The sequence below is a fragment of the Nerophis lumbriciformis genome, linkage group LG03 (assembly GCF_033978685.3).
Source record: "Nerophis lumbriciformis linkage group LG03, RoL_Nlum_v2.1, whole genome shotgun sequence".
Lineage (NCBI taxonomy): Eukaryota > Metazoa > Chordata > Actinopteri > Syngnathiformes > Syngnathidae > Nerophis > Nerophis lumbriciformis.
Genome location: NC_084550.2, coordinates 71470001 through 71488686, shown reverse-complemented (window position 1 = coordinate 71488686; position 18686 = coordinate 71470001). Strand labels below are relative to the sequence as shown.

The 18686-nt window shown below is 46.4% G+C and overlaps 1 protein-coding gene across 1 annotated transcript in view; it reads left to right on the top strand.

The window, feature by feature from the left end:
• Positions 1 to 18686, top strand: part of ccdc24 (coiled-coil domain containing 24) — a 44005-nt gene that overhangs the window by 24578 nt on the left and 741 nt on the right. The window contains exons 4-8 of the mRNA XM_061942847.2: positions 2718 to 2813; positions 2884 to 2982; positions 10539 to 10593; positions 17723 to 17786; positions 18479 to 18575. Coding sequence (XP_061798831.1) covers positions 2718 to 2813; positions 2884 to 2982; positions 10539 to 10593; positions 17723 to 17786; positions 18479 to 18575 — 411 coding nt within the window. The remainder of the gene's footprint in view (positions 1 to 2717; positions 2814 to 2883; positions 2983 to 10538; positions 10594 to 17722; positions 17787 to 18478; positions 18576 to 18686) is intronic.

The following is an 18686-nucleotide window of genomic DNA, read 5'->3' as shown; positions in this document are numbered from 1 at the left end:
GTTCTACACTAATGGCTGTTAGAAGGTCATTGTTGTTTGGCTATGACGTGTGTTTGGCACATGCCATGACTGAATAAGCATGATATCTATCACAGTCGACTCTTTTCTGCGTTTACACAGAAATGGTAACAAAAACTTCCACTTATAGAACCCTATGTTCTTCATCAGGCTGCAATGCACATGTCATGTACACAAACATCATATATTTTGTTTATCAAAAAACAGGAAAACCTCATTGCAACGGTAGTCCCGGGAAAAGGTGTAAAAGGCCGACAATTGACTAAACAACAATATTAAACGTTAATACATACATAAAATGCAGATTAAAATAATCGTATATGTACAGATGCACCGCTAAATACAGTGTGTATATGTATCATGCGCCATGAGGTCCAAACAGCATCATGAGTTCAGGGTTGATTGGATTTCAGGTTGTTTTTGAGGTGAATTTTAAAGGTATTGCATGTGTGGGATTCTCATATAGAGTGAGGGATGTTATTCCAAATGTCACAGCCTCTGATTGAGAGGACTGACTGTGCTAATAAGGTGCTACGTCTATAACCCCTAGAAGAATGATGGAATCACCAGTCTTGGAAGATTCATTTAGTTGTTTGATTTTGTACCGTGTATGGTGCGGATGGTGTTCTGCTGACCTCGACTGCGGATGTTGTGGATCGGTGGAGGGAATACTTCGAAGACCTCCTCAATCCCACCGACACGTCTTCCTATGAGGAAGCAGTGCCTGGGGAATCTGTGGTGGGCTCTTCTATTTCTGGGGCTGAGGTTGCTGAGGTAGTTAAAAAGCTCCTTGGTGGCAAGGCCCCGGGGGTGGATGAGATCCGCCCGGAGTTCCTTAAGGCTCTGGATGCTGTGGGGCTGTCTTGGTTGACAAGACTCTGCAGCATCGCGTGGACATCGGGAGCGGTACCTCTGGATTGGCAGACCGGGGTGGTGGTTCCTCTCTTTAAGAAGGGGAACCGGAGGGTGTGTTCCAACTGTCGTGGGATCACACTCCTCAGCCTTCCCGGTAAGGTCTATTCAGGTGTACTGGAGAGGAGGCTACGCCGGATAGTCGAACCTCAGATTCAGGAGGAACAGTGTGGTTTTCGTCCTGGTCGTGGAACTGTGGACCAGCTCTATACTCTCGGCAGGGTCCTTGAGGGTGCATGGGAGTTTGCCCAACCAGTCTACATGTGTTTTGTGGACTTGGAGAAGGCATTCGACCGTGTCCCTTGGGAAGTCCTGTGGGGAGTGCTCAGAGAGTATGGGGTATCGGACTGTCTGATTTTGGCGGTCCGCTCCCTGTACGATCAGTGCCAGAGCTTGGTCCGCATTGCCGGCAGTAAGTCGGACACGTTTCCAGTGAGGGTTGGACTCCGCCAAGGCTGCCCTTTGTCACCGATTCTGTTCATAACTTTTATGGACAGAATTTCTAGGCGCAGTCAAGGCGTTGAGGGGATCCGGTTTGGTGGCTGCAGGATTAGGTCTCTGCTTTTTGCAGATGATGTGGTCCTGATGGCTTCATCTGGCCAGGATTTTCAGCTCTCACTGGATCGGTTCGCAGCCGAGTGTGAAGCGACTGGGATGAGAATCAGCACCTCCAAGTCCGAGTCCATGGTTCTCGCCCGGAAAAGGGTGGAGTGCCATCTCCGGGTTGGGGAGGAGACCCTGCCCCAAGTGGAGGAGTTCAAGTACCTCGGAGTCTTGTTCACGAGTGAGGGAAAAGTGGATCGTGAGATCGACAGGCGGATCGGTGCGGCATCTTCAGTAATGCGGACGCTGTATCGATCCGTTGTGGTGAAGAAGGAGCTGAGCCGGAAGGCAAAGCTCTCAATTTACCGGCCCATCTACGTTCCCATCCTCACCTATGGTCATGAGCTTTGGGTTATGACCGAAAGGACAAGATCACGAGTACAGGCGACCGAAATGAGTTTCCTCCGCCGGGTGGCGGGTCTCTCCCTTAGAGATAGGGTGAGAAGCTCTGCCATCCGGGGGGAGCTCAAAGTAAAGCCACTGCTCCTCCACATCGAGAGGAGCCAGATGAGGTGGTTCGGGCATCTGGTCAGGATGCCACCCGAACGCCTCCCTCGGGAGGTGTTTAGGGCACGTCCAACCAGTAGGAGGCCACGGGGAAGACCCAGGACACGTTGGGAAGACTATGTCTCCCGGCTGGCCTGGGAACGCCTCGGGATCCCCCGGGAGGAGCTGGACGAAGTGGCTGGGGAGAGGATAGTCTGGGCTTCCCTGCTTAGGCTGCTGCCCCCGCGACCCGACCTCGGATAAGCGGAAGAAGATGGATGGATGGATGGATGTTTGATTTTGTAGAAAAAAACCTACAATTTGGCTGGCGGGGGAGAAGACTTATTAGTAAGTGAAGGCACGTAAAAACCGCTCACAAAACGGCACATCCTGAAGAGATTGAAGACGGTCTGTAAAACATAACCTTTGCCAAATGTTGACCAAAGAACCACCATTACATGTTATGGAGACCACAAGGAAGTATTTTGAATGTCGAAAAAAAAAATCATAATATGACCCCTTTAATGACAATAAAAACCAAGCTGGCTCATCTGCTTTAGTTACTTGCTTCTTCCTTCTTCTTCATAATACAAACTTAACATTTTCATGTGAACATCTTAGGTTTAGCTCCTGATATTGTCTCATTCGCTCTACTGGGTTATCTTCTGTGGCTACCGGATGTTGATTTTTCATTACAGGCACGACAAGGAGTTCTTAAAGCGTTACAACGCAAAGACCGTAAACTACGCCCTGGGTCGCCTTGACATCAGCGTGGAGCCCAGAGACGAACTGAGGTGTGGACGATGCCTCCACACGAAACCTCTCATGGTCTTACTTGTGTCTTCTTCTTCCTTTCCGCTGAAGGCCGAGCTCATGCTGCTCCGTTCAGTCGCAAGAAGAGATCGAAGCCGTGAAGGACAAGCTGAATATCAGCGACATCAACAAAGTGGTAGAGCATATCAAGTGAGTTGCAACAAGGAAGTGGATCCATTACTTTTTGTGCCATCCATCCATCCATTTTCTACCGCTTATTCCCTTCGGGGTCGCGGGGGGCGCTGGAGCCTATCTCAGCTACAATCGGGCGGAAGGCGGGGTACACCCTGGACAAGTCGCCACCTCATCGCAGGGCCAACACAGATAGACAGACAACATTCACACTCACATTCACACACTAGGGACCATTTATTGTCTGTAAATCACTGAGTGGAGTTCAACCCCTTTTTTTCGCCTCAATTCCTCCGCAGCTGTCCAGAACAGCTTTTACTTTACTTTCTCTCGTCCTTCCTTTTTCTGCTTCCATCGCTCTTTCTTCATGGCCAATGGGGCCACCTTGGAAGACAGCCCCCCCCCAAAAAAAATCCACTTCCTGACTTCAGCAGCACAAAAGGACCCATTGTGAGACAGAGCATCCCCATTCGATTGTGCTTATGTAACCAGAGAGGGAGGGACAGGGTCTCCCAGGAAAGCGACTCATTCGTCCTTGCTTTGTAAAGCTGTCTCCTTTTGCAACTTTTTAATAGAGACAAATTAAAGTTAGCGACTGGGACATTCCGTTCCCTGGATGGCCTACATTCTAGTTTTTGCTGCAGATAAGCTCCCTTTGTCCATGAAAAGTCTGTGTTTCTTACACTTTTGTACCCAGCTATAAATACATGACTACAAAATACAAACCCCGTTTCCATATGAGTTGGGAAATTGTGTTAGATGTAAATATAAACAGAATACAATGATTTAGAAATCAATTTCAACCCATATTAAGTTGAATGCACTACAAAGACAACATATTTGATGTTCAAACTCATAAACTTTATTTTTTTTGCAAATAATCATTAACTTTAGAATTTGATGGCAGCAACACGTGACAAAGAAGTTGGGAAAGGTGGCAATAAATACTGATAAAGTTGAGGAATGCTCATCAAACACTTATTTGGAACATCCCACAGGTGTGCAGGCTAATTGGGAACAGGTGGGTGCCATGATTGGGTAAAAACACAGCTTACCAAAAAATGCTCAGTCTTTCACAAGAAAGGATGGGGCGAGGTACACCCCTTTGTCCACAACTGCGTGAGCAAATAGTCACGCTGGGTACGCATGGTGATGCGGGGTTTTGTTCTCCCAAGATGCAAGGGACGAATCCGGACAGGACTTGCAGGTAATAACTTGATTTAATAATAAAATAACACAAAACTGGTACAAAACAGAAAACAAACCGACAGGAAGAGGTGCCAAACGCACTGGAAGCTAAGGCTAACACTTAGCACAGACTAGGGAATTTAGCTGAGTCTAGAATCAAGAACAAACTTGCGTGGCAGTCGCGTGATGCAAAAAACAAAGAAAGCAGAACGAGTGATGAACAACGGTGGGCTTAAATAGCGTCTGTGATTACAACAGGTGCGCGTCAGAAACACAAGCGGCATGTGGAATTAATATGTAACTATGGTAACCAACTCAAAGGTGCACAGACAGGAACAAAATGAGTCCAAGACTAACAGAAAACACACGTGACCCGAAAACCCAAACAGAAATATGATCCGGGCAGCAGATCATAACACAAATAGTCAAACAGTTTAAGAACAACGTTTCTCAAAGTGTAATTGCAAGAAATTTAGGGATTTCAACATCTACGCTCCATAATATCATCAAAAGGTTCAGAGAATGTGGAGAAATCACTCCACGTAAGCGGCATGGCCGGAAACCAACATTGAATGACCGTGACCTTCCATCCCTCAGACGGCACTGTATCAAAAACCGACATCAATCCCTAAAGGATATCACCACATGGGCTCAGGAACACTTCAGAAAACCACTGTCAGTAACTACAGTTGGTCGCTACATCTGTAAGTGCAAGTTAAAGCTCTACTATGCAAAGCGAAAGTCATTTATCAACAACACCCAGAAACGCCGCCGGCTTCTCTGGGCCCGAGATCATCTAAGATGGACTCATGCAAAGTGGAAAAGTGTTCTGTGGTCTGACGAGTCCACATTTCAAATTGTTTTTGCAAATATTCGACATCGTGTCATCCGGACCAAAGGGGAAGCGAACCATCCAGACTGTTATCGACGCAAAGTTCAAAAGCCAGCATGTGTGATGGTATGGCGGTGTATTAGTGCCCAAGGCATGGGTAAATTACACATCTGTGAAGGCACCATTAATGCTGAAAGGTACATACAGCTTTTGGAGCAACATATGCTGCCATCTAAGCGCCGTCTTCTTCAACGTAGACACTAATATATATTAATACGAATACTAATATATACACTGCATATAATTTCGCAGTACATTTTATAGCTAAATGTGACCTTTGATGATATTAATCTCCAATTAGCACAATTCATGTGATCTAGATCAATGGTCTTTGACGTTTTCCAGGCCAAGGACTCTCAATCTACTGGAGAGAAGGAGCGGGGAACTCCTCCTTATATATTTTGCATGAGGTCCTAAAGGTACCTTGTTTTTGTGAAATAGTAATGATATTCAAATAACAGTATTGTAACGCTAATAGCTAGCTGGCAACTAGTGCGCTAATCACTAGCTGGCAACTGACGAGTTCATCCGTAGCTGGCAACTAGAGCGCTAATTGCAAGCTGACAACAAGCGCACTAATCGCGAGCTGACAACTAGCATACTAATCGCTACCCATACTTGCCAACCCTCCCGGATTTTCCGGGAGACTCCCGAAATTCAGCGCCTCTCCCGAAAACCTCCCGGGACAAATTTTCTCCCGAAAATCTCCCGAAATTCAGGCGGAGCTGGAGGCCCCGCCCCCTCCAGCTCCATGCGGACCTGAGTCCGCTTTCCCACAATATAAAGAACGTCTACAGTAAAGCAGTTTGTCTGCCGTAAACAGCAATGTTGTGACACTCTTAAACAGGACAATACTGCCATCTAGTGCATTTGATGAAAGCACTTTTGTGCGTGCCACACAGCAATGCATCATCAGAGAGGGTGTTCAGCATGGTTAGAAAGATAGTGACAGAGAATAGAACAAGGATGGACAATTCAACCCTTAACTCAACAATGAGTAGATGAGTGTTATGTGTGTGTATATGTGTAAATAAATGAACACTGAAATTCAAGTATTTCTTTTATTTATATATATATATATATATATATATATATATATATATATATATATATATATATATATATATATATATATAGCTAGAATTCACTGAAAGTCAATTATTTCTTATATATATATATATATATATATATATATATATATATATATACATCCATCCATCCATCCATTTTCTACCGCTTATTCCCTTCGGGGTCGCAGGGATATATATATATATATATATGAAATACTTGACTTGGTGAATTCTAGCTGTAAATATACTCCTCCCCTCTTAACCACGCCCCCAACCACGCACCCACCCCAACCACGCCCCCCGCATCCACCCCCCACCTCCCGAAATTGGAGGTCTCAAGGTTGGCAAGTATGTCGCTACCTGGCAACTAAAGCACTAATTGTTAGTTTTAGGCTTGTTGCTGTTTAAACAAGCCCCGCCCACTTTGCTCGTGCCTCATCTGCATAGAGAAGAGCTTCCTAAAGTAACCTGTGTGTTTATTATGTAGTATTTTGCCCAGGTAACACAGTTAATTTTGCAAGTCCCCTGTCAGTGACTTCAGACATTACACTTCATTCATTTATTCTGAGACAGGATCAGTTGCTTCTGTCTTAATTAACCGGAAACTTTGCTGCACTGAATTTTTCGGCATTTAATTTTTTTACACTGATGTGGGATCTGAGCCGAGGATGCCGTTGTGGCTTGTGCAGTCCTTTGAGACACTTGAGATTAAGGGTTGTAGACATAAATTGATTGATTGATTGAATTTTTACAACACTGACTTTTTAAACACGTGCATAACACATGTTGTCAATGAAATTGTCCACATAATTTGATGTAAAAAGCAATTCAGTTCACAAAATTCAAACGCAAAAAATTCAGTTACATAAATTCAGTGCCAAAAAAAAAAGCTTTCGTAGCAAAGACACAAATTAACCTCCATATGTTTCCAGATTGCAATTGAAACACCCTGCTCTCAAATTATCAACATTTATGTTTGGAAAATATCCATCCATCCATCCATCTTCTTCCGCTTATCCGAGGTCGGGTCGCGGGGGCAGCAGCCTAAGCAGGGAAGCCCAGACTTCCCTCTCCCCAGCCACTTCGTCCAGCTCCTCCCGGGGGATCCCGAGGCGTTCCCAGGCCAGCCGGGAGAGATATTCTTCCCAGCGTGTCCTGGGTCTTCCCCGTGGCCTCCTACCGGTCGGACGTGCCCGAAACACCTTCCTAGGGAGGCGTTCGGGTGGCATCCTGACCAGATGCCCGAACCACCTCATCTGGCTCCTCTCCATGTGGAGGAGCAGCGGCTTTACTTTGAGCTCCCCCCGAATGACAGAGCTTCTCACCCTATCTCTAAGGGAGAGCCCCGCCACTCGGCGGAGGAAACTCATTTCGGCCGCTTGTACCCGTGATCTTGTCCTTTCGGTCATGACCCAAAGCTCATGACCATAGGTGAGGATGGGAACGTAGATCGACCGGTAAATCGAGAGCTTTGCCTTCCGGCTCAGCTCCTTCTTCACCACAACGGATCGATACAGCGTCCGCATTACTGAAGACGCCGCACCGATCCGCCTGTCGATCTCACGATCCACTCTTCCCCCACTCGTGAACAAGACTCCGAGGTACTTGAACTCCTCCACTTGGGGCAAGATCTCCTCCCCAACCCGGAGATGGCACTCCACCCTTTTCCGGGAGAGAACCATGGACTCGGACTTGGAGGTGCTGATTCCCATCCCAGTCGCTTCACACTCGGCTGCGAACCGATCCAGTGAGAGCTGAAGATCTTGGCCGGAGGAAGCCATCAGGACCACATCATCTGCAAATAGCAGTGACCTAATCCTGCAGCCACCAAACCAGATCCCCTCAACGCCCTGACTGCGCCTAGAAATTCTGTCCATAAAGGTTATGAACAGAATGGGTGACAAAGGGCAGCCTTGGCGGAGTCCAACCCTCACTGGAAACGTGTCCGACTTACTGCCGGCAATGCGAACCAAGCTCTGACACTGATCATACAGGGAGCGAACTGCCACAATAAGACAGTCCGTTACCCCATACTCTCTGAGCACTCCCCACAGGACTTCCCGGGGTACACGGTCGAATGCCTTCTCCAAGTCCACAAAACACATGTAGACTGGTTGGGCAAACTCCCATGCACCCTCAAGGACCCTGCCGAGAGTATAGAGCTGGTCCACAGTTCCACGACCAGGACGAAAACCACACTGTTCCTCCTGAATCCGAGGTTCGACTATCCGGCGTAGCCTCCTCTCCAGTACACCTGAATAAACCTTACCGGGAAGGCTGAGGAGTGTGATCCCACGATAGTTGGAACACACCCTCCGGTTCCCCTTCTTAAAGAGAGGAACCACCACCCCGGTCTGCCAATCCAGAGGTACCGCCCCCGATGTCCACGCGATGTTGCAGTTGTTTGGAAAATATTCACTCTTAAATATATATTTTGAAGACAAACTTCACTGCTACAGTATATATTTTTTAGTCACGTTGAAAATAAACTTCATAAACATTATATAGATTCACTGGTTACAACATTAGATACACCTGCTCACTCAAATGAGTACATACCAAAAAAGCTGCTGCACAGTGTATGAAAACAACACTTTATCCTATTTTCTATTGTGTTTCTTCAAATCAAGTAGTAATGTTTCTTCCGTCGGAATTTAGCTACTAATCCAATTTTGTAGTGCTTTAAAAGGTTGTGGGTGAAATAACTGAAAACATGTTTTATATTCTAGTTTCTTCAAAATAGCCTCCCTTTGCTCTGATAACTGCTTTGCACACTCTTGGCATTCTCTCCATGAGCTTCAAGCACACCTGTGAAGTGAAAACCATTTCAGGTGACTACCTCTTGAACTAGAATATAAAACATGTTTTCAGTTATTTCACCTTTTTTTGTGAAGTACATAAAGTACTATCTCTCTATCTAACTCCACATGTGTTCATTCATAGTTTTGATGTGACAATCTACAATGTAAACAGTCATGAAAATAAAGAAAACACATTGAATGAGGAGAAGGTGTGTCCAAACTTTTGGCCTATACTGTGTATTAAAACAAAACATTTATATTTTTTCCATTTTCATAGATTTTTGAAAAAGCTCCAGGTGGCGCTAAAGAGCTGCAGGTGGCTCTAGAGCCTCGGGTTGCCGACCCCCACCCTAAGTGAACCACAGCTCCCTAGCACTGGCAGCACATGTGCAGCACTACTGCCAGGAGTCACAGTTATCTTGTTGCTCTCGTGTGTTGACTCATTATCATTCATCGGCATCGTGCCCCCCCCCCTCTCAGTAAGCTGTGGAGTCCCCCAAGGCAGTATATTGGGGCCTTTACTGTTCCTAATATACATAAACGACTTGTCATCAGCATGCGACTGTGAATTGTTCTTGTTTGCGGATGACTCGGCCCTGCTGGTATCAGACAAGGACAAGTCACAGGTGGAGAAAATCCTCAGTGCTGAACTCTGTAGCACTTCCCCCTTGGTCGCTGACAACAAGCTATCCATACACTTGGGTAAAACTGAATCCATCCTGTTTGGGTCCCACATCAACCTTAAGAAAGTCAATGACTTCACTATAAAAGTGGCTGACATTGTTATCACCAGGAAAGATGAGGTCACCTACCTAGGTTCCATTCTCGAGGCTAATCTTTCCTGTGATAAAATGGCAACCAAGGTCATCAAAAAGTTCTACCAACGAACGAGATTTCTCTACAGAATCTCCTCTCTGGTCAACAAAAGCACCATGAGGATTCTAACGGGAACTCTCGTTCAAACCTTTTTCGATTACGCATGCACAATCTGGTACCCTAGCACCTCCAAAACCCTCAAATCTAAACTCCAAACATCCCAGAACAAGCTAGTCAGATTACTTCTAGACCTCCACCCCAGATCACACCTCACTCCTACCCACTTCTCCAAAGTGGGCTGGCTCAGGGTGGAGGACAGAGTCAAACAACTTGCACTGAGCCTGGTCTATAAAATCCGCTACACCTCCCTGATACCGAAGTACATGTCAAACTACTTCCTTAACGTAAATGACCGCCATAACCACAACACCAGGGGGAGCTCCACTAACCACGTTTAACCCAGATTCCCATCTAACAAAGGTCTTAACTCATTCTCTTTCTATGCCACATCAATGTGGAATGCACTCCCAACAGGTGTAAAAGAAAGGGCATCTCTATCCTCCTTCAAAACCGCAATAAAAGTACACCTCCAGGCAACTTCAACACTAAACTAACACCCTCCCCGGATTGTTAATAATCAAATGTAAATAATCAAATGTAGATACTTTTTGTTATATAAATATCCTACCAAGTCAGACCTACACTGTTTCAATATCCATTTCTCTGTTCTCAATTGTTGATGACTGAAATGATGTTAACAACCAAACCTGGACCTAGATCCTCACCCTCTATTCTTATCATTCACAGGAGTATCCTGATAGAAGAATGTGCAGCATTGAAACCACAAGTACAGCACATTCAGGTAGTTCATATTTTAATCCTTTTTGCTTTGTGTGGATAAGCAGATAATATTTGCCATATTATTGTCTGCTATTGGAAATCAATGTCAACGACACAAACTATATGTAATGGCAGAGTGAATGCAATCTTCTTAGTTCAACAGCAGCATAGATCAGGGGTGCTCACACTTTTTCTGCAGGTGAGCTACTTATTAATTGACCAAGTGGAGGGGATCTACCCATACTTGCCAACCCTCCCGGATTTTCCGGGAGACTCCCGAAATTCAGCGCCTCTCCCGAAAACCTCCCGGGACAAATTTTCTCCCGAAATTCAGGTGGAGCTGGAGGCCACGCCCCCTCCAGCTCCATGCGGACCTGAGTGACGTGTTGACCGCCTGTTCACACGTCCGCTTTCCCACAATATAAACAGCTAATGATGGAGGGCGAGTTCTTGGTTTCTTATGTGGGTTTATTGTTAGGCAGTTTCAATAACGCCCTCCCAGCGCGGTAACAACACACAACAACAGCAGTCAAGTTTTCGTCTGCCGTAAAGCAGTTTGTTTGCCGTAAACAGCAATGTTGTGACACTTTTAAACAGGACAATACTGCCATCTACTGTACATGCATATGTGACCCACCCATAATGTGTCACATTTTTGTGTTGATTTATTTATTTTATTTTGTGGTTTGAATTCGTTTTTGGAGCTGTCATTACACATTTATCAGTATTCACATTGGTCAGTAGGGGGCAGTAGGGCGTTTCTTCCCAATTTAATGCTATCACCTGCAGACCGGAAGTGTCTTGTCATTCTGATGAGCGCGACCAGTCTGTGAACAATTGAAACGTCCTGTGTGCTTTTTCCTCCTGTATAACAGGTTAGTTTTGGTGAATCAACTCACTGAATAATATCCATGTGATCTTTATAGGTTTAAGTACACATTCTGATGGTGGAGACTAACTCTAAAGTGTTTGTGAGTTGTTGTTTGTATTTGTGAATGAATCCAGTGCACAGCTGCAGTAATCAATACAAAAAGGCGACGTGAGTACGTAATGTTTATATAGGAACTTCTGATCCTAATTCAGACTCCCAAATTAGAGCTCCCGTTTTCTTATTGATTTTATAATGTATATTTGTATAATGTGTGTGTTCTGAAATAGTGACAGAGAATAGAACAAGGATGGACAATTCAACCCTTAACTCAACAATGAGTAGATGAGTGTTATGTGTGTGTATATGTGTAAATAAATGAACACTGAAATTCAAGTATTTATTTTATTTATTTTTATATATATATATATATATATATATATATATATATATATATATATATATATATATATATATATATATGTAATAAAATATATATATATATAGCTAGAATTCACTGAAAGTCAAGTATTTCTTATATATATATATCTTAACCACGCCCCCCGACCACGCCCCCCGACCACGCCCTCACCTCCCGAAATCGGAGGTCTCAAGGTTGGCAAGTATGGATCTACCTCATTCATATATATCATTTATATTGATTTATTTATGAAAGAGACATTTTGTTAACAAGTTAAATGTGTTTAATGATAATACAAGCATGTTTCTTTCATGAAGACAAGAATATAAGTTGGTATGATTGTGATGACTTGCATTGATTGGAATCAGACAGTAGTGATGATAACCTCCACATTTTACAATGGAGGAGAAAAAAAAGTCCTCCTTTCTGTCCAAAACCACATGAAAGTGCTTGCTTTTTGCCATCTTACTTGTCCAGCTTCCATACTCCTTTTTATACTCTTTACAAGAAATACATTGGCGGCAAACTCCATAGCTTGCTAGCTTTCTGAGACTCTTATTTTGTTAGCACAGGCAGGATGAAGCAGTCGATCTTGATAGAGTTTTGACAGCAGGTACGGCGCGAGAGTCTGTTGAAATAAAAAGTGTTTCTGGCCTTCCTGGCGGTCATTTTTTCTTAACAATGATCTGGCAGCAGCCAGCGTCATCTCACAAGACCCTCGGGTGCCGTGAATGTCAATCAAGTGACCAAAGTGTCGTTTTGGCGAAGATTGATGATCGCTAATTTTTAGGTCTATTTTTTTAATGCTTGGCTGGCGATCGACTGACACACCCTCCACCATCCACCATCGACTGACACACCCTCTACCATCCACTGACACACGTTCTACCATCCACTGACACACCCTCCACCATCCACTGACTCACCCTCTACCATCGACTGACTCACCCTCTACCATCCACTGACACACGTTCTACCATCCACTGACTCACCCTCTACCATCGACTGACTCACCATCCACCATCGACTGACACACCCTCTACCATCCACTGACACACCCTCTACCATCGACTGACACACCCTCCACCATCCACTGACTCACCCTCTACCATCGACTGACTCACCCTCTACCATCGACTGACTCACCCTCTACCATCGACTGACTCACCCTCTACCATCGACTGACTCACCCTCCACCATCGACTGACACACCCTCTACCATCGACTGACTCACCCTCTACCATCGACTGACTCACCCTCTACCATCGACTGACTCACCCTCCACCATCGACTGACACACCCTCTACCATCGACTGACACACCCTCTACCATCGACTGACTCACCCTCTACTATAGACTGACTCACCCTCTACCATCGACTGACTCACCCTCCACCATCGACTGACACACCCTCCACCATCGACTGACTCACCCTCCACCATCGACTGACTCACCCTCCACCATCGACTGACACACCCTCCACCATCGACTGACTCACCCTCCACCATCGACTGACTCACCCTCCACCATCGACTGACTCACCCTCCACCATCGACTGACTCACCCTCTACCATCCACTGACACACCCTCCACTATCCACTGACTCACCCCCTACCATCGACTGACTCACCCTCTACCATCCACTGACACACCCTCCACTATCCACTGACTCACCCCCTACCATCGACTGACACACCCTCTACCATCCACTGACACACCCTCCACCATCGACTGACTCACCCTCTACCATCCACTGACTCACCCTCTACCATCCACTGACTCACCCTCCACCATCGACTGACACACCCTCCACTATCCACTGACTCACCCTCCACCATCGACTGACTCACCCTCTACCATCCACTGACTCACCCTCTACCATCCACTGACTCACCCTCCACCATCGACTGACACACCCTCTACCATAGACTGACTCACCCTCTACCATCGACTGACTCACCCTCCACCATCGACTGACACACCCTCCACCATCGACTGACTCACCCTCCACCATCGACTGACTCACCCTCCACCATCGACTGACTCACCCTCCACCATCGACTGACTCACCCTCCACCATCGACTGACTCACCCTCCACCATCGACTGACTCACCCTCCACCATCGACTGACTCACTCTCTACCATCGCCTGACTCACTCTCTACCATTGACTGACTCACCCTCTACCATTGACTTACTCACCCTCCACCATCGACTGACTCACCCTCTACCATCGACTGACTCACCCTCTACCATCGACTGACTCACCCTCTACCATCCACTGACACACGTTCTACCATCCACTGACACACCCTCCACTATCCACTGACTCACCCCCTACCATCGACTGACACACCCTCTACCATTGACTTACTCACCCTCCACCATCGACTGACTCACCCTCTACCATCGACTGACTCACCCTCTACCATTGACTTACTCACCCTCCACCATCGACTGACTCACCCTCTACCATCGACTGACTCACCCTCTACCATCGACTGACTCACCCTCTACCATCCACTGACACACGTTCTACCATCCACTGACACACCCTCCACTATCCACTGACTCACCCCCTACCATCCACTGACACACCCTCTACCATCGACTGACTCACCCTCCACCATCGACTGACACACCCTCTACCATCGACTGACACACCCTCTACCATCGACTGACTCACCCTCTACTATAGACTGACTCACCCTCTACCATCGACTGACTCACCCTCCACCATCGACTGACACACCCTCCACCATCGACTGACTCACCCTCCACCATCGACTGACTCACCCTCCACCATCGACTGACACACCCTCCACCATCGACTGACTCACCCTCCACCATCGACTGACTCACCCTCCACCATCGACTGACTCACCCTCCATCATCAAACTGACTCACCCTCTACCATCCACTGACTCACCCTCCACCATCCACTGACACACCCTCTACATCCACTGACACACCCTCTACCATCGACTGACACACCCTCCACCATCCACTGACTCACCCTCTACCATCGACTGACTCACCCTCTACCATCGACTGACTCACCCTCTACCATCGACTGACTCACCCTCTACCATCGACTGACTCACCCTCCACCATCGACTGACACACCCTCTACCATCGACTGACTCACCCTCTACCATCGACTGACTCACCCTCTACCATCGACTGACTCACCCTCCACCATCGACTGACACACCCTCTACCATCGACTGACACACCCTCTACCATCGACTGACTCACCCTCTACTATAGACTGACTCACCCTCTACCATCGACTGACTCACCCTCCACCATCGACTGACACACCCTCCACCATCGACTGACTCACCCTCCACCATCGACTGACTCACCCTCCACCATCGACTGACACACCCTCCACCATCGACTGACTCACCCTCCACCATCGACTGACTCACCCTCCACCATCGACTGACTCACCCTCCACCATCGACTGACACACCCTCCACCATCGACTGACTCACCCTCTACCATCGACTGACTCACCCTCCACCATAGACTGACACACCCTCCACCATCGACTGACTCACCCTCTACCATCGACTGACTCACCCTCCACCATCGACTGACTCACCCTCTACCATCGACTGATTCACCCTCTACCATCGACTGACTCACCCTCCACCATCGACTGACACACCCTCCACCATCCACTGACTCACCCTCCACCATCGACTGACTCACCCTCTACCATCGACTGACTCACCCTCTACCATCGACTGACTCACCCTCCACCATCGACTGACTCACCCTCTACCATCGACTGACTCACCCTCCACCATTGACTGACTCACCCTCTACCATTGACTTACTCACCCTCCACCATCGACTGACTCACCCTCTACCATCGACTGATTCACCCTCTACCATCGACTGACTCACCCTCCACCATCCACTGACTCACCCCCTACCATCGACTGACTCACCCTCCACCATCGACTGACACACCCTTTACCATCGACTGACACACCCTCCACCATCGACTGACTCACCCTCTACCATCGACTGACTCACCCACCACCATTGACTGACACACCCTCCACCATCGACTGACTCACCCTCTACCGTCGACTGACTCACCCTCCACCGTCGACTGACTCACCCTCCACCATCCACTGACTCACCCTCTACCATCGACTGACACACCCTCTACCATCCACTGACACACCCTCTACCATCCACTGACTCACCCTCCACCATCGACTGACTCACCCTCTACCATCGACTGACTCACCCTCTACCATCGACTGACTCACCCTCCACCATCGACTGACACACCCTCTACCATCGACTGACTCACCCTCTACCATCCACTGACTCACCCTCTACCATCGACTGACTCGCCCTCTACCATCCACTGACACACCCTCCACCATCCACCATCGACTGACACACCCTCTACCATCCACTGACTCACCCTCCACAATCCACTGACTCACCCTCCACCATTGACTGACTCACCCTCTACCATCAACTGACTCACCCTCTACCGTCGACTGACTCACCCTCCACCGTCGACTGACTCACCCTCTACCATCCACTGACACACCCTCCACCATCCACCATCGACTGACACACCCTCTACCATCCACTGACTCACCCTCCACCATCCACTGACTCACCCTCCACCATCGACTGACTCACCCTCTACCATCCACTGACTCACCCTCTACCATCCACTCACACACCCTCCACCATCCACTGACTCACCCTCTACCATCGACTGACACACCCTCTACCATCCACTGACACACCCTCTACCATCCACTGACTCACCCTCTACCATCGACTGACACATTCTCTACCATCGACTGACACACCCTCTACCATCCACTGACTCACTCTCCACCATCGACTGACTCACCCTCTACCATTGACTGACTCACCCTCTACCATCGACTGACTCACCCTCCATGGTGTACCATGAAATAAACATGGTAGAGTTTATTTCACAGCACAGTCCTGGACACCAAATATTTGTATTTTATTCCCTTAGAACTAGTACGCTAATAAAGTTGAAAAGTGTGCACGCACACACTCACTCTGATTTGCTAAGATGTACGGTGTCGAGTGAAGTGTATTTCTGGTCTCGTCAGAAGGGCAACACGGCAGTGCGGCTGCATCAAAAGAGACGTAGGAGATGCTTTGCTGAACAAAAAGTTGCTTTACTACAAGCGAGCGTCATTAAACAGGTCTGCAGCAGAGCCTAGGTCAAAAAAATGAAGAACTCCTAGACTGGAGAAGCCAAACCACCAGTCTTATATTCCTACCTCCTGTCTGGGTGTGTGTGCTAAGTCAGGAGAGCACATCCTGACCATAAAAGGAGATATTTGTGTGTAAGTGTCTGGAAAACAACTGCTTTAAATCATAACTTAAATGTTGGCCTTGAGCTAGAGAGGTAGTCTTTTCTCAAGGATATGGTTATCACTTTTGCATTCCCAAGTCCCAATTAGGGCCTCTTTCCTACGAGAAGTGATCCAATCCTCCTGTGAATATCAAACTAAGTGGCCTTCTCTCTTTATGTGCTCAAACTGAAATACCACTATTTAATTCAACTTGAAGGTTTGCTTTCTCCAAGGTGGATATAAACATTTACCAGATGTAGAACAAAATATGAGTTCATGAATTCACATCATCAGACTTCTGCTTAACCGTTTAGCGGTAACACAAATTCTCTTTCTCGGTTTGTCATTTTTATCCTATTTGCTTCCTCCACTCTATGGAACAAATGCGTGTACCTTATACGTTTCAACTCAGGACTGCTTTAGTCGTCTTACTTACTGCAAAATGCAACACTTTGGAGTCTGTGAAATGTTTATTTTGCAGGAAATGATCAAAAAACAATGTAGGAGTCAGACTGAGGCTAAGGACACAGAACCGACCCTTGCAGGTAAGCACAGTGCATCAAATGCTGCCCTCTAGCGGCCCATTCATCATCTTTTTTAGAATCCAGGAGACTCTAAAAATGTTGATATACAGTACAGGTCAAAAGTTTGGACACACCTTCTCCTCATTCAATCTTTATGTCCATGACTATTTACATTGTAGATTGTCACATCAAAACTATGAATGAACACATGTGGAGTTATGTACTTAACAGAAAAACATGTCTTATATTCTAGTTTCTTCAAAATAGCCACCCTTTGCTCTGATTACTTTTTCGCACACTCTCGGCATTCTCTCCATGAGCTTCAAGCACACCTGTGAAGTGAAAACCATTTCAGGTGACTACCTCTTGAAGCTCATGGAGAGAATGCCAAGAGTGTGCAAAGCAGTAATCAGAGCAAAGGGTGGCTATTTTGAAGAAACTAGAATATAAAACATGTTTTTTTTGTTAAGTACATAACCCCACATGTGTTCATTCATAGTTTTGATGTCTACAATGTAAATAGTCATGGACATAAAGATTGAATGAGAAGAAGGTGTGTCCAAACTTTTGGCCTGAACTGTATGAATAAATAAATAAATGTTTTAATCCCAGCATATTGTTCTGTTTGTTTGTAAGATGTGGTTTGGTTGCTGGAATAAATTGCATCAAAAATGCATGTTTTTATTAGATGACAACTACATTTCTCATTTTAGACTTAAAAGAGCTGAGAGGTGCTATTCAAAAAGACTTTGAGCTCTATCCATCACCTCCCTCTACTGTCTCGGATAAAGCTTTAAGGGCCACATTCAGGTGTGTGGAAATATCATAGAATAACAATATAATGTAGAAATATAGAATGGTTAAAAAAATGTTTTTAAAGGTTCTAAATGTTTTGTTGTGCTTGACTGAGGTGTTATTTTA